This window comes from Artibeus jamaicensis, unplaced genomic scaffold, assembly GCF_021234435.1.
Source record: "Artibeus jamaicensis isolate MK-2021 breed Jamaican fruit bat unplaced genomic scaffold, CSHL_Jam_final contig_519, whole genome shotgun sequence".
NCBI lineage: Eukaryota > Metazoa > Chordata > Mammalia > Chiroptera > Phyllostomidae > Artibeus > Artibeus jamaicensis.
The window spans coordinates 31810663-31824698 of record NW_026521871.1 but is presented as its reverse complement, the minus strand read 5'-3'; the positions used below and the strand labels follow the sequence as shown (position 1 = coordinate 31824698).

Below are 14036 nucleotides of genomic sequence, written 5' to 3'. Positions count from 1 at the left end.
ATGTTACTAATTATTCTTAATCTATTTTGCCAAGTTTCTCCCTCTTTTGCACAACTTCTTAATTTTGGAGGGCTCTGGGACTCAGTCCTTGGCTCTTTCTGCTTTCCTGTGTACACTCATTCCTTAGGTGATCTCATCCAGGCCTTTGGTTCTAAATACTACCTGTGCTGAGAAGCCTTAACTTTATATCTCTAGCCCTTCTCATGATCTCCATATTCATAGATCAGCAGTGTAACTGACAGTACCATGTGGATCTCTGCTAAATAACTCAAACCTAGAATGTCTAGAACTGAACTGCCAATCCTTTCTAACTGCCCCCTGCCACGCCTGTTGTCCCTACAGTCATCCTGACAGCCAGGTGATGACAATTCCCACCCTTGTAGTTGCTCAGGACTCAAACCTGCAGTCATCATTAACTTCTGTCTCTTACACCCAGTGTATAATCCATCAACATACACCACCATTGATCCACCTCCAGAGTATGTCCAAAATACACTCACTCTTTTTTCCTCCACTCCTCCCACCCTGGTCTGGATCCTTTTTTAAAAAGTATGAAAAGATATTAGTCCTTTGAATCTCAGTTCCTTTTTAATCCTTATAATGATCTACAAAGTCCTACGTAATTGACTTGCTACCCTGTTCCTCTTTGATCTCACCTCCTACTTCTCTCCGCTCTGCCACGCCAGCCCCTTCACACCACAGAGGTACATGCACCGTGATCTTTGTTCTAGCTGCTCCCTCTGCCCAGAACACTCTGTCCCTAAGAGTCTTTGACTAAATCCCTCACCTGTTTGCAGTCTTAGCTCAAATGTCATCTTCCCAGTGAAGCTAATCCCAACTACCCTATTTACACTACAGGCTGCTGCATGCACCTACCACCACATTCTTGGTCCTTGTTAACCTGCTCTACTCGTTCCTTTTTCTTTTTTCCATAGAGCCTATCTTCTAACAGTGATTTTTCAACCAGTGTGCTGCAAGAATTTTTAACTGTTCAGACCCTGACTATTTTTAGTCAGGGCCATTGACCTCTTTTCCCTTAGATCGTCAAATTAAAAAATAGCAAGAGTCAACACAGCAATAGCCATCTGGTGTGAATGGATCAAAACTATTAATTTTTTTTGTCAGATTGGCAAAAAACATCACACCATATTTTTTGGTGTACTGTAGAATTTAGTAATTCAAATACATGTGCCATGGAAGAAAAAGGCTGGAAATTGCTGCTATAACCTGTTTGTGTACAGTTGACTTTTTCTACATCAATAGTGCGTCTTCCCCATCAGAGTGAATATAAACTCTGTGCAAGCTGGGGATCTTTGTCAGCGGTGTTCACTGACGTGTTCTGAGCTCTCAGAGGACCCACCCCACTGGGCAGAGTGGGAAACGGAATACTCGTTGGAGAGTCATGTGCCAGGCACAGTGCTGAGCTCGAGGAACACAACGTCAATGAGGCAGACTGCTTCCCAGGACGGAGACAAGTGTCAGTGTCACAGTGCACTCCAAGTCGCTTGGGCGGCGTCCGTGTGGGACACTGTCTGAGCCCGTGAGGGAGTGCTCAGACCCTTCCTTGTAGGGTCAGGGAAGGCATCCCAAGATAATGACTCCTAAGCCAAAACCTGAAGGACAAGGGAAAAGTGGGGAGAGAATTTTCTAAGGAGAGAGAGTAGCATACTTAGAAATAAGACACAGACTGTTGTAAATACGGAGTTATACTGGAGTTTCTTTAATCAGGTGTCATTAGGAAGATAGCAGTAACTGGGGAGAGCGAGATTAGACTAGGAAAACAAGTTACCAGTTCTAGGGGAGAGAAGACTGTAGCCAGAATTAAGGTAGAGGTTAGAGATGAAAAAAGGTCAGTGTTTCTCAAGGTCTTACGATGGGTCTCACTGGGATTGGTGAGAAAAGAAGTCTCATGCTACCCAGCTCTCAGAGCTGTGTGGGTGGAGATACCATTGTCTAAGGCGGTAATGTAGGAGGAAGAGCTAGGTTCGCTTAGGGACTTGAGAAAAAGTTCAGTGGAAATTCCCAAGTCACTATAATTAGATATCTGGAGCTCAAAAGCAAGAGCTAGGTTGGACATAGGTATCTGGGAATCATTAGTATATGTAATCATGAAATCTGTAGCTGTGGTTAATATCATCCACTAGGATAAGTTCAGACTCACTTCTCTTTAAAAGAAACTCATTATTGGCAAGTTACATTTCTGGAAGTACAGAAACTATATAGATTAAAATGAACCTAAAATTAAAATGCTAATCACCTATATAGGATATTTGACCACATTGTGAGGCTCTAAATCAGTAATTGATATGGAAGTTTTTATTGATCGTTTTTAAGATTTTATATACTAAATAATAGGGAAAACCGTGTCTAGATATGTGACAACAAATGAAGCCATAGACTCAAACTTGAAGACAGTTGCTGCTAAAGTTCCATATGGGATCACACGGTGTGCTCACCAGCTTCTCCCCCGCTCCATCCTCAAAACTGGATCTTGTACCAACCTAAGTACCAAATGTCCCCATACTCATTGTATTGATAACTTTGTGGTGCCTTAGGGCTAACTTTTTTCTGCCAAAGAAAGGGATAGTTACAAAGGAAACATTTGTTTTGACTTAGGAGTTTTAAAAGTTCGCCTGTTTAGTTGACCTGTTTTTTTTTCTGGAATGGACTGTGACCCTCAAAGTTGAAAACGACAGTGTCAGTTCATTCAACACATCTCTTCTGAGCTCCTGCTCAAAGCCTCATTCATGAATCTGCCTCATTTAGATTTCCCAGCATATAAGCACTTAACTCTTACATAACTTAAAATAATGGTAGGAGTGTTCCATCATTCTGAAGGAAGATTATGAAACTTTTTGTGGGTTCAGATGGATATAGATAAGCTGTGAGGTCTTGGGGAAATCATCCATCTCAGGGCCTCAGTTTCCTGTAATGTAATCTTGTAAGACCTCCTTCCCTAGATGTCTGACTTTTCTCTTTTTCCACTTATTAGAATTTTCTGAATCATTTTAATTAACCAATTTATTATAAGGCAAGTAATTGAAAATATATGTAAAGATGAAAGTCTTTTGGCTTATTTCTTTATATTAGTGAAATAAGTCTCAGGATGTTTAATTTTTTTAATTTTGTCTTTTAATTCTAGGTTATACCCCAGCTTTGGCCTGTGCTCCCAATAAGGATGTGGCTGACTGCCTGGCTCTCATTTTGGCCACCATGATGCCTGTCTCATCAAGTAGCCCTTTATCATCCCTGACATTCAATGCCATTAATCGTTACACCAACACCTCAAAAACGGTCAGCTTTGAAGCCTTGCCCATCATGCGGAATGAACCTAGCTCCTATTGCAGTTTCAACAACATCGGCGGGGAACAGGAGTACTTGTACACTGACGTGGATGAGCTTAATGACTCCGATTCAGAGACCTACTAAGAGCTGAGCTGGCGGTCTTGAGGAAAAAGTTCCAACACTGAGGCTTCAGACTGTGCTTTTTCAGGGAAAAGGCACTTTTTTATTCACGTACAAGTTCAACCTAAGAGGAAAGATCGCAGAATGAGCGAATATAAGAAATGTGATGACATTAGGAAGAAGCATTTTAAAGGCAAGTTTTGCAAAAGGAACTTATAAAAGTCTTGAAATAGACTTGACCAGAGGAAAACACTGCTGTTAGATTGCTTTGTGGAATTGTTTTATTTGGTTTTGCAGTGCCAGGAGTAATTCGGGACACTGTGCACCCTGATCTGCTTACACAAGCAACACTATTATAAAAGAAGAGATGAGGACACTACATTTAAATGTTATCAATAGAACTACAACTAAATTTAAGGGCAATAACAGTTTGGTACAGTAGGCATTGTGTGCACAGCAAATTGCCAAAGGACCAAATAATCTGAAGGTGTTTTAATGGGATGCCATTTTGTGGGAACTGGAGCGGGTGAAATGAGACCTTATCTAAACCAAACTTTAATATTTCTGAAAGTAGAGCTGAGATTTGGTTTTAAATGTTCATTTTTTTAAAAAGAAAACATCTGAAAGCCTTCGAATCCTGTATAAACATGAGAGAAAGCAGATGTATTTTTACATTTTTTTCTTTTACATAAAAATTTTAAAATCCAGGTTTTATAATGTTAGAACTGAAAACCAGCTGACTGAGTATAGTCAGGGTGGAAACACTTAAAATGCAGACTTGAGACACGTTGAGGTCAGGCTGTTGCTCTATTTGGAAAGTTTGGGTTTTAAATTGAACTATTTTTGTTTGAAAATGTAAAGAATTTCGTAGAAGAACATTGCAGAAAATCAAAAATTAGATGATTTTCACCCCGTTGCAGTTAGGTGGTCTTGGGGAAGTTTTCGGTCAACCTCACTGCTCCGGGTGCTGCCCCCTCACCACTCGGCAGTCCTGTGCCCCACCACGGACCGGGGCTTCCTGTTGTACTGTTTCCTGAAGAATCAAGCCCCCGTTGCTGACAAATTAACGTGATCAGGTGTCTTCGAGATTATTTGTATATTGGACAAGATCTAAAATACTGAAATCTTTAGGTCCTATTCAGAGTTGGGGGAAAGAAGCAATTGCCTGCCAAATTGGAAGACCACCTTTTAAGATAACAGAGAGACGGGGGGAGAAGGCTGACATTTAGGCTTTTAAATAACAATTTACATGGTTCTGCTTTTCCTGTAACTGTCACTTTCCCAGTGAGAATGATTTCACACATGTAGGGGGTCTTTCAGGTCTGGGTAAAGTTCCATAGATTTCCACAAAATGATACCCAATTTTATTTTATCCTTTTTGTATTGTAAAACTGGAAACTTTATGACATTGTAAATTATCAGCTGGTTTTTCTGAATATAAAGTGTGAAAACACAGAACAGTATTTTGATCTATTTGATAATTTTGTGGGTTTTTTGAAGAATTAATGAGCATGTACATAGAAATAGTGACTGCTTGAATACTGTATTTACTTGCACTCTTTCAGTACATCAAGATTCCTGTATATTTTAGAGTATAATAAAACACAGATGTGAGTTGTATTTAACGAATAATGTATTTGTATCTGTGCATATTCCCTAAAAATCTATAAAGTTTCTAGGGCATTGACTACTAGATTTTAAGCATTTTTTCTAAAATATTTACAGAAATTATAAATGTAATCCTCCATCTTTCCTTTATAATATAAAAAAGTCATAAAAGATCCTTCCTAATTATTAGTGGTAGGAAGGTGAATATGCATTTTAAAGACAGCAGATTACATTTTCTACTGTACCTTTTGAAAAAAGGAAAAACTCAAGAAGATTCTAAAAGTATACATATGTGTGCTTTCTCTTTCCTTTTAGGAATTCTCTTCTGAATTCCCTGAGGGAATTTTCTAGAATCTCAGAATTGAAAGAGACCTGAGGTTCATCCAGTCTAACCTCTTAACAAATGCAAGAGTCCCTTCTACAAGGGTGACCTTTCCACCTTGAACACTTCCAGTGACTCTACCTCACCAAGCAGTCCATTCAGTTGTTGAGCAACTCTAACTGTTAGAAAGGTCTTCCTTAGATGGAGCTGAAGCCTCCCCTCCTGGCAACTTCCGTCCTCGGGCCGGGTCTGTCCTCCAAGAGAACACTGAGGACGTTGAAAGGCTGAATCTCGTGCTCTCTGCCATGTCCTCTCTTTCACAGGCTGTTTGACTCATCTGCGCGATTTCCAGAAGGACTCATTAGACGCTCTGTTAGGTTTTCCACATCTATTGAAATCCAAGGTGTAGCTATAAAGTAACAAGCTGGTTTTAATTTATCTTCACACATACCAGAACTGAGATCTTGCATTGCTATGTGTAAATGATGCAATCACTGAAAATATTTGTGAGGTGGTTCTTCGGATTGCTTGTCCACCCAGAAAATTACTTGTGTCGTTGCTCTGGGATCGCATTTTGCGGTAGTCTGTGTCCCAGCCTGATCAGCCACTTCTTTGGTGTGTGCCTGCTGAGGGGAACCCAAACCAAGTAAGGATTCGGCAGCTTGGTATTGTCGGGGTTGGTCCTTGGACTACTTGGATGAATGAACACAGCACCACAGTAAGTTCCTTTATAGTTACACCTTCCGTGTCAAAAGCATTTGTGTCCTGCTCTGTAGTGGTTTTAAATCCTCGACAGACCAGAAAAGCCTATTTGCTTTTTTAACTTCTGCATGAAAGATGACATCTGAAATATCTGATGTGTATTTTCATAAAACCAGCTTCTGCTCTAGAATTACGTTGGGGGAAGTGGTGGTTAAATAGCAAATGGCCTCCTTTAACAAGATACTCATATCAAACAGTGCCATTTAGTTCAGGAGATCTCTAAGTGTAGCTGTCAATTTGGGGTTTAATTTGGCTTATATTGGAAACTTTTAAATAAAAGTTTTTTAATTCAATAAATCAAGTGTCTTTCTTTTTTACATGCCAACTTCTTTTATCTTTGAATGTCTAATTAGTGTTCTGTTATAACTAATTCTTTAAAAACTTGACATTTCAATAAAGCTGTTTTGGAATTTAGATGCGCCTATCTAAATGGGTTTTTCATATATATATCCATAGAGCATACATTTATCGCTTGCCTGCCATATGCTTGAGAGTGGGAATGGGCCAAAAGCGAGCCTAGGAATTGTGGTCATGCCTTTTAGGAGCTCACACATCATGGGAAGTATAATGAAGTACTTTCTCCTTTCATATACCTGGAAGGAGAAAGTATAACTGGAGTAAAGGTGAACTGCTAGGGAAGTTCAGAGAACAGCCAGATCCCTTTGGGAAGGGAGGTCTGAACAGGCTCCATAGGAGAGGTGGCACGTAGGCTTCAGCAAACATTCAGGCCTTCGGCTAACATTTCTTGAGTACATACTCTGCCACAAGCACTTTTTTTAAAAACTGGACCTATACTAGGGATGCGATAAAGCTTATAAAGTCCCTGCCTTCGGGAAACTCATATTTTAGGGAGACAGACAAGAAAAATTAGCTATCTGAGATTTAACGTAGCAGGGATGGGGGGGGGTGTTCAGGGTAAAAGAATACCTTGCCCATTTATGCACTAGGGCATTGCCGAAAATGTTTGATACGAGACACCATATAATTTTGCTGAGAAAGTGGGAGAACGTTGAAGTAACAAACCATTAAAAGCGTAAAGGATAGAAGTGTTGTGCTGATCCATGAAAGCAGATCTGAGAGTTCTGCTGAGGTTAAGCCAAAAAAAGCGTTTATGCTTTTGTCTGGTTTTTGTTCTTTTATTGGGCAAGTTAACCCAAGAATCATTTGTCATGTGAAGACAGAGGATCTGGGTTGACGGAACGTGTCTCCTGGACGCCTGCTGGCTCAGCCATCCCCAGTCCATAGCATGTAACTTGCTTTGCCTTCAGCCCAAATGGAAGCTGGCACAACAGTTGGGGTTGGACAGGTCAGCACTAGGGTCTGAAGTTTGGTCTTTGTGCTAATGGAATAGTCGGCCACCTCCCAAAGTGGAAAGTTGACTCATTGCTGGTACCCAAAGTAACAGCAGATACTGCTGAGGGAATTGCCTCAGACCTCATAGAAACTGCATTTTTTTATAGTGACCCTAAGTCTGTCACTTGATGTCCTACTTGTGTAACCTGGTTTGGGCCCTCATGTCTGCCACTAAGGTGGCAGGACCCAGTAAGCATGAGAGAAAAGTTAATTTTTCTAATATTTAGGGTAGGAAATGCCAAAGTCTTAATATGAATGGAGAGAATTCAAGGAAAAGGGGTTTCTGGAGGAGACCTTTGCCCCTTACATGTACATTACGGTAAGTGTGTTAGAGGTGTGGGAAGAAAAGCCATCAGTTGCCTGCAGTAAGGTGACTGATAAGAATAGGACCTAAGACACTGCAAATGGTCAAATAGCTTTTGCCAAGTGATGTCAGTAAAAATGGCAGAGCACGGACCTCTAAATCTTGGTAAGGATGGTGACCTTCGCGACATTTTAACTTGTTCTAGTTGTGTTCTCCCAGCTCTGCAGTAGCCTTGACAACGAACTGCTAACATGCCTGGTGCCGCCTAACAGCCACCAGAGGGAATGAAGCAAAGCTAGAGATCTTTCAAAGCTTCGTTCTCAAAGAATTAGCATTATTATATCACCATCTGGAAAGTATTACACACCATGAGTATCCCTTATGAATACGGATTCAGAAATCATCAAAAAGTACTATCAAACAATCTATCAACACATAATTATTTATACCAGGATTAAGTGGGATTTATCCCAGGAATACAAGATGGTTTCAACATAATAAAACTAAATTGATGTAATACACTGTCAACACAGTAAAGGGAAGGAAATGCTTGATTATTGATGGAGAAAAAGCATCAGACAAAACTCAACACCCTTTCACGATGAAAACAGCACTAGGAATAAAAGAAAATTCAACCTGATAAAGAGCTTCTGTGGAAAGCTCACAGCTAACAACATACTTAATGAGGAACGACCAGAAGTTTTCCCCATAAGATCAGGAACCAGACAAGGCTGTCCACTCTTACCGCGTCTACCCAACATTGTGCCGGACAGAGGGTCTAGCCTGAATACTTATGGTAAAGAAGAGATATATTGAAAAGGAAGAAGTTTAACATATTTGTAGATGACATCATATATTGAAAATCCTAAAGTAAGGGTGTCAAACTCCTTTTCACCAGGGGCCACATCAGCCTCACAGTTGCCTTCAAAGGGCCGAACGTAATTTTCAGACTGTATAAATGTTAACTACTCCTTAACTAGGGGTAAGGAGCTCGGTGCTGCTGCCAGGTAGAAACAGGGTGAAGGGCCGGAATCTGGCCTGAGGGTCTTGTGTTTGCCACCTGTGTCCTAAAGGATCCGCCAAAACATAGTTCAGCAGCAAGGTTGCTGGATGCAAGATCAGTATGTAAAATTAATTGTATTTTTATACACTTGTAATGGACAATCTAAAGCTTAAAATAACAAATTATTTATCATAGCATTCCCCCCAAAAAAACCTTGGGAATAAATTAAATCAAGTATAAAATTTATATGTGAAAACTACAAAACATTGAAAGAAGACTGAACTAGAAAGATGTCCTGTGTTCGTGAATTGGAAAACTTAATATCATCTAAGTGACAGTATTCCCTAAGTTGATCTATAAATTGAATGCATTGCCTATTCAAAATCCCACTGCCTTTTTGTCAGAAATTGACAAGCTGACCCTAAAATTCCTACGGGCCTACAAAGGACCCAGAATAAATAGCCTGAACAGTTTTCATGAAGAAAAACTAAGAGGACTGTGCTTCCCCATTTCAAAACTTACTGCCGAGCTACAGGAATCAGGATTGTGTCCTTTCTTAAGGACAAACGTACAGTTCAGTGGAATAGAATTGAGACTTAGAAATAAACCCACACGTCTTTTGGACAATAAATTTCAACTGGTACTGGGACAATACAGTGGGGAAGAATAGTCTTTTCATAAATTGGGACAGCTAGATGTTCACATGCAAAAGAATGAATTTGGACCCCTAAGCACAACATAGGAAAATTAACTTTGAATGGATCACAGACCTAAATGCGAGAGCTGAAACTCACACTTAGAAGAAAATGTAGCTGTAAATCTGTGAGCTTGGATTAGATACGGTTTTTATGCCTAAAGAACAAGCAACCAAAAGTAAATTGGTAAAGGTAAATTTTGACTTTATCAAAATTAAAAACTTGTCTACCAAACGACACTATCAAAAAAGCAAAAAGACAACAGAATGGAGAAAATGTTTACAAATCAAATGTCTGTTAAGAGTCTAATAGCCAGAGTATACAAAGAACTACAGTAATGAAGAGACTAACAATTCTATTTATAAAGAATTGGAATAATTTCTTTAGAGAAGATATACAGATGGCCAATAAGCGCTTGAAAAGATAGATGTTCAACATAATTAGCCATCAAGAAAATGCAAATCAAAAATGATGAGAAGCCACAGCCACCAGGATGGGTATAATTAAAAGAAAAGTACACAATAAGCATTGGCAAGGATGTGGAGAAATGTAAACCCTCCACACATTGCCAATAATGACGTAAAAAGACAGCTCCCTTGGAAAATACTTGGTGGCTCCTCAAATAATGAAACCTAGACTTACCATACGACCCAGCAATGCAGTCCTACATATATACCCATGGGATTGCAAACACGTGTCAACAAAAACTTTGCCTGAATGTCCACAGAAGCATTCTTCATAATAGCAAAAAGGTGGAAATGAACCAATCTCCATCAACTGATGAATAGATAACCAAAACCTGCTATATCCATACAAGGAAATATTATTCAACCATAAAAAGGAATGAAGTACATGTTACACTCAGATGAACCTTGAAAACATTGTGCTAAGTTAAAGGCAGCTGCCGGAACAAAAGGCCACCTCTTGTACGATTCCATTTATACAAAATGTGCAGCCCTGGCTGGTGTGGCTCAGTGGATTGAGCGCTGGCCTGTGGACCAGATCACTGGGTTGATTCCCACCCGGTCAGGGCACACACCTGTGTTGCAGGCCAGGTGCCCAGTTGGGGGCTGTGAGATGTTTCTCTCCCAGAAGCATGTTTCTCCACCTCTCTTTCTCCCTTTCCCTCTCTGAAAATAAAATCTTTTTTTGAAATAAAATGTTTAGTAGAGGTAAGTCCACAGAGAAAGTATATTCGAGGCTGCCAGAGGATGAGAGGACGGGCAGGGAAAGCGGCTGCTCTTGGTTATGGGGTTTCTTCTGGGGATGAAGACATGCTCTAAAAGTAGATGGGGATGGTGGCCGCGTGTCTGTGACTACATTCAACACCATAGGTCTGTACACTGCAAAGCGGTAAGTTTTACAATATTTAAATACAGTCCAGGAAAATGTGAAAAAGCAGTGACGACATTGGAGGCTACTGGAAACCCGAATACTGAGTAATTGGCCGTGTTAAGGAAGTTTTGTTCATTTCTTCTGGGTGTGATAGTGATCATGTGGTTGTGCCTTTAAAAGTAGTCCCTTTAGAGATACTGAAATATTTACAAATGGAATGAGGATGATGCCTGAAATTCGCTTCAAATAACATGAGGCTTCACATCCAAAACCGTTTGGTAAACTTGCACCTCGTGCTTGGGGCCGTGAAACGTAACCAAGCTGCCCCTGAAATTAGACTTGTCTTGCACTTTGTTAATAGAATGGGCCCAGGGTCGTACCTGGTTTGTGGCACTTCATTCACCTACTACCCATCTCATAAACCCCATTCGGGGGATAAGAGGGTCAGAGGTAAAGAAATTACGGTGAAATTAAAGTATTTCATAAGTACCTTGAATGTAAATGAAACAGGTAAAATAAAATGTTCCCAAACATCACTCCATCGAGTCAAGCCCTGCCAGAACTAAGGCACTTATCAATCGGTAGCTCTGCAACGACGGTCCAGGAACTAACCCGAGTTTGTTTTTCAGACCTAAAGCTACACCACAAACCAGAGACAAACTCCATACCTGGTTGGGAAAGCCCCTTCCTGCATCCCACACACTGGTAAGTGCTGCACAGTCCCAGAATGCTTCACTTCCTGACGTGTACCCGGACATCGGTGTCCCAAAAAAGGGAGAACAGGGCTGCTAACCTACACCCTGATTGGTTAACTCCAGCAACTTCTATGTTCTCAAGTAGTAAAAATCCCCCAGTGCCACACCTGGGACCACATCCCAGTGTTCTCGCCCTCTGGAGAGCCTCAATAAAGCTGCCTTTGCTTTTATCACTTCCCTGGTCTAAATTCTTTTATCTCAGGAGATAAGAACCCAAACTCGTTATTGACATTTATGCTGTTCCCAGTGCTGGTCCTGTAGACAAAAGTGGATGTTTTTGTAATTGTGGCTCCTAAAAATGCGATGGCTGAAATAGTTTTCTAAAAACTTGAGTCCTTATATAGAAACATTTTATACACGTGCATTTTTAATTAGAAAAATAATGTCTCAGCCCTGGCCAAGTAGCTTAGTTGGTTAGAGCATCATCCTGATACACAGAGACTGTGAGTTTGATCCCCAGCCAGGGGACATACAAGAATTAGCAGTGAATGCATAAATTGGAACAACAAATCGGTCTCTCTCTTTCTGTCTTAAATCAACCAATAAATAAAAATGTTTCAAAATGATGATTTAATGTTTCAGAATAGTGTGGTTCAGTGGGTTGAGCACTGGCCTGCGAAACAGGTTACTGGTTCAATTCCCAGTCAGAGCACATGCCTGGGTTGCAGCCCAGGTCCCCAGTTGCGAGCGTGTATCTGATCAATGTATCTCTCACGCATTGCTTTTTTCTCCCTCTCTTTCTCCTTCCCCTCTCTCTAAAAGTAAATTTTTAAAAAATCTTTAAAAATGGCAAATATTATCGACTTCCGCCAAGATGGAGGTATAAGTGGAGACGCCGTGCTTTCTCATACAACCAAGTTTAGAGACAACTAAATATTAGCAACAGAAAACACAGCCAGAACACAGAAAATTGAACTTTTCAGAAGTCTGTTACCAACAAATTCTTCAGCCTGACCGGTAAGAGGGACGAAACCAGCAGCTGGCGGAGCGAGGTAGCACAGGAAAACTCGGTCAGACGGACTCGGGCGCGCGGAATCCAGGCGCAGGGTTGGACCTAGTGAGCAACCCAGCGAGGGACAGCGAGGAAGCAGCGAGGGAGCAGGGCTGCGGGTTGACTGTGGTCGCCTATTCGTGCGCAGATAGACAAGCGAGGGAGTGGGCGATTCCACGGGACCCAGCGGCAAGCGGCTGGGGAGGGCTCCGCCATTTCCCCACTCTGACCCCGCCTCCACATACAGCGTCATAACCCAGCGACTCTGAGTGGCCCTGCCCAGGTGAACCACCTAAGGCTCTGCTCCTCACCCAGCGGTGCAAAACAGCAGAGGGGGCTGCCATTTCCCCACTCTGACCACGCCCCCACATCCAGCGTCACAACCCAGCGACCTGGGAGTCCAAGGCTCCGCTCCTCACACTTAAGGGGTGCGAAAAGACCAAATATGGCTCAAGAAAATCTCAAAGCCCCATAGCCTATAAATCTAAGCGATGAAGAAATAGCAAAACTCTCAGACGCACAGTTTAAAACACTGGTGATCAGGATCCTCACAGAACTGGTTGATTATAGCCACAAATTAGAGAAACATATGAAGGCGAAACTAATTGAAATGAATGGAATTGCACAGGAAACCAATAGTGATGAAAAGGAAACTGGGACTCAAATCAATGGAGTGGACCAGAAGAAAGCAAATAATGGCCAAACAGAAAAGAGTCAAGAAGCAAGAATTCAAAAAAATGAGAGTCTTAGGAACCTCCAGGACATCTTTAAATGCTCCAACATCCGAATTATAGGGGTACCAGAAGGGGGAAAGGAACAGCCACCAGTGGAAAACTTATTTGAACAAATAATAAAGGAGAATTCCCCCAATCTGGCAAAGGAAATAGACTTCCAGGAAATCCAGGAAGCTCAGAAAGTACCAAAGAAGTTGGGCCCAAGAAGAAACACACCATGGCACATCATAATTACATTAGCCAAGATTAAAATGAAGGAGAAAATCCAAGAAGCAGCCAGAGATAAGGGGACAGTCACCTACAAAGGAATTCCCATCAGACTGTCAGCAGATTTCTCAAAAGAGACCTTACGGGCAAGAAGGGGCTGGAAAGAGGTATTCCAAGTCATGAAATCCAAAGACCTACAACCAAGATTGCTCTATCCAGCAAAACTTTCATTTAGAATGGAAGGACAGATAAAGTGCTTCTCAGATAAGATCAAATTCAAGGAGTTCATCATCACCAAGCCCTTATTATATGAAATGTTAAAGGGACTTACCTAAGAAAAAGAAGTTAAAAAAACATGAACAGTGAAAGGACAGCAAACTCACAGTTATTAACAACCACATCTAAAACAAAAGCAAACTAAAAGGACAGCTAGATCAGGAGTGGAAACATAGAAATGAAGATCTCAAGGAGGGTTAGCAACGGGAGTGGGAGGAGGAGAAGTGGGGAGAAGGTACAGAAAATAAGTAGCATAGACAGTAGATAGAAAATAGATGGGGGGGGC

At 41.1% G+C, this 14036-nt stretch overlaps 1 protein-coding gene across 8 annotated transcripts in view; it reads left to right on the top strand.

The window, feature by feature from the left end:
• Window positions 1-6394, top strand: part of ANKRD28 (ankyrin repeat domain 28) — a 201318-nt gene extending 194924 nt beyond the window's left edge. For all 8 annotated transcript variants that reach the window (XM_037143954.2, XM_037143950.2, XM_037143952.2 and 5 more), the window contains one exon: window positions 3143-6394. In XM_037143954.2, coding sequence (XP_036999849.2) covers window positions 3143-3429 — 287 coding nt within the window. In that variant the 3' untranslated portion in view covers window positions 3430-6394. The remainder of the gene's footprint in view (window positions 1-3142) is intronic.
• Window positions 6395-14036: the final 7642 nt, after the last annotated feature.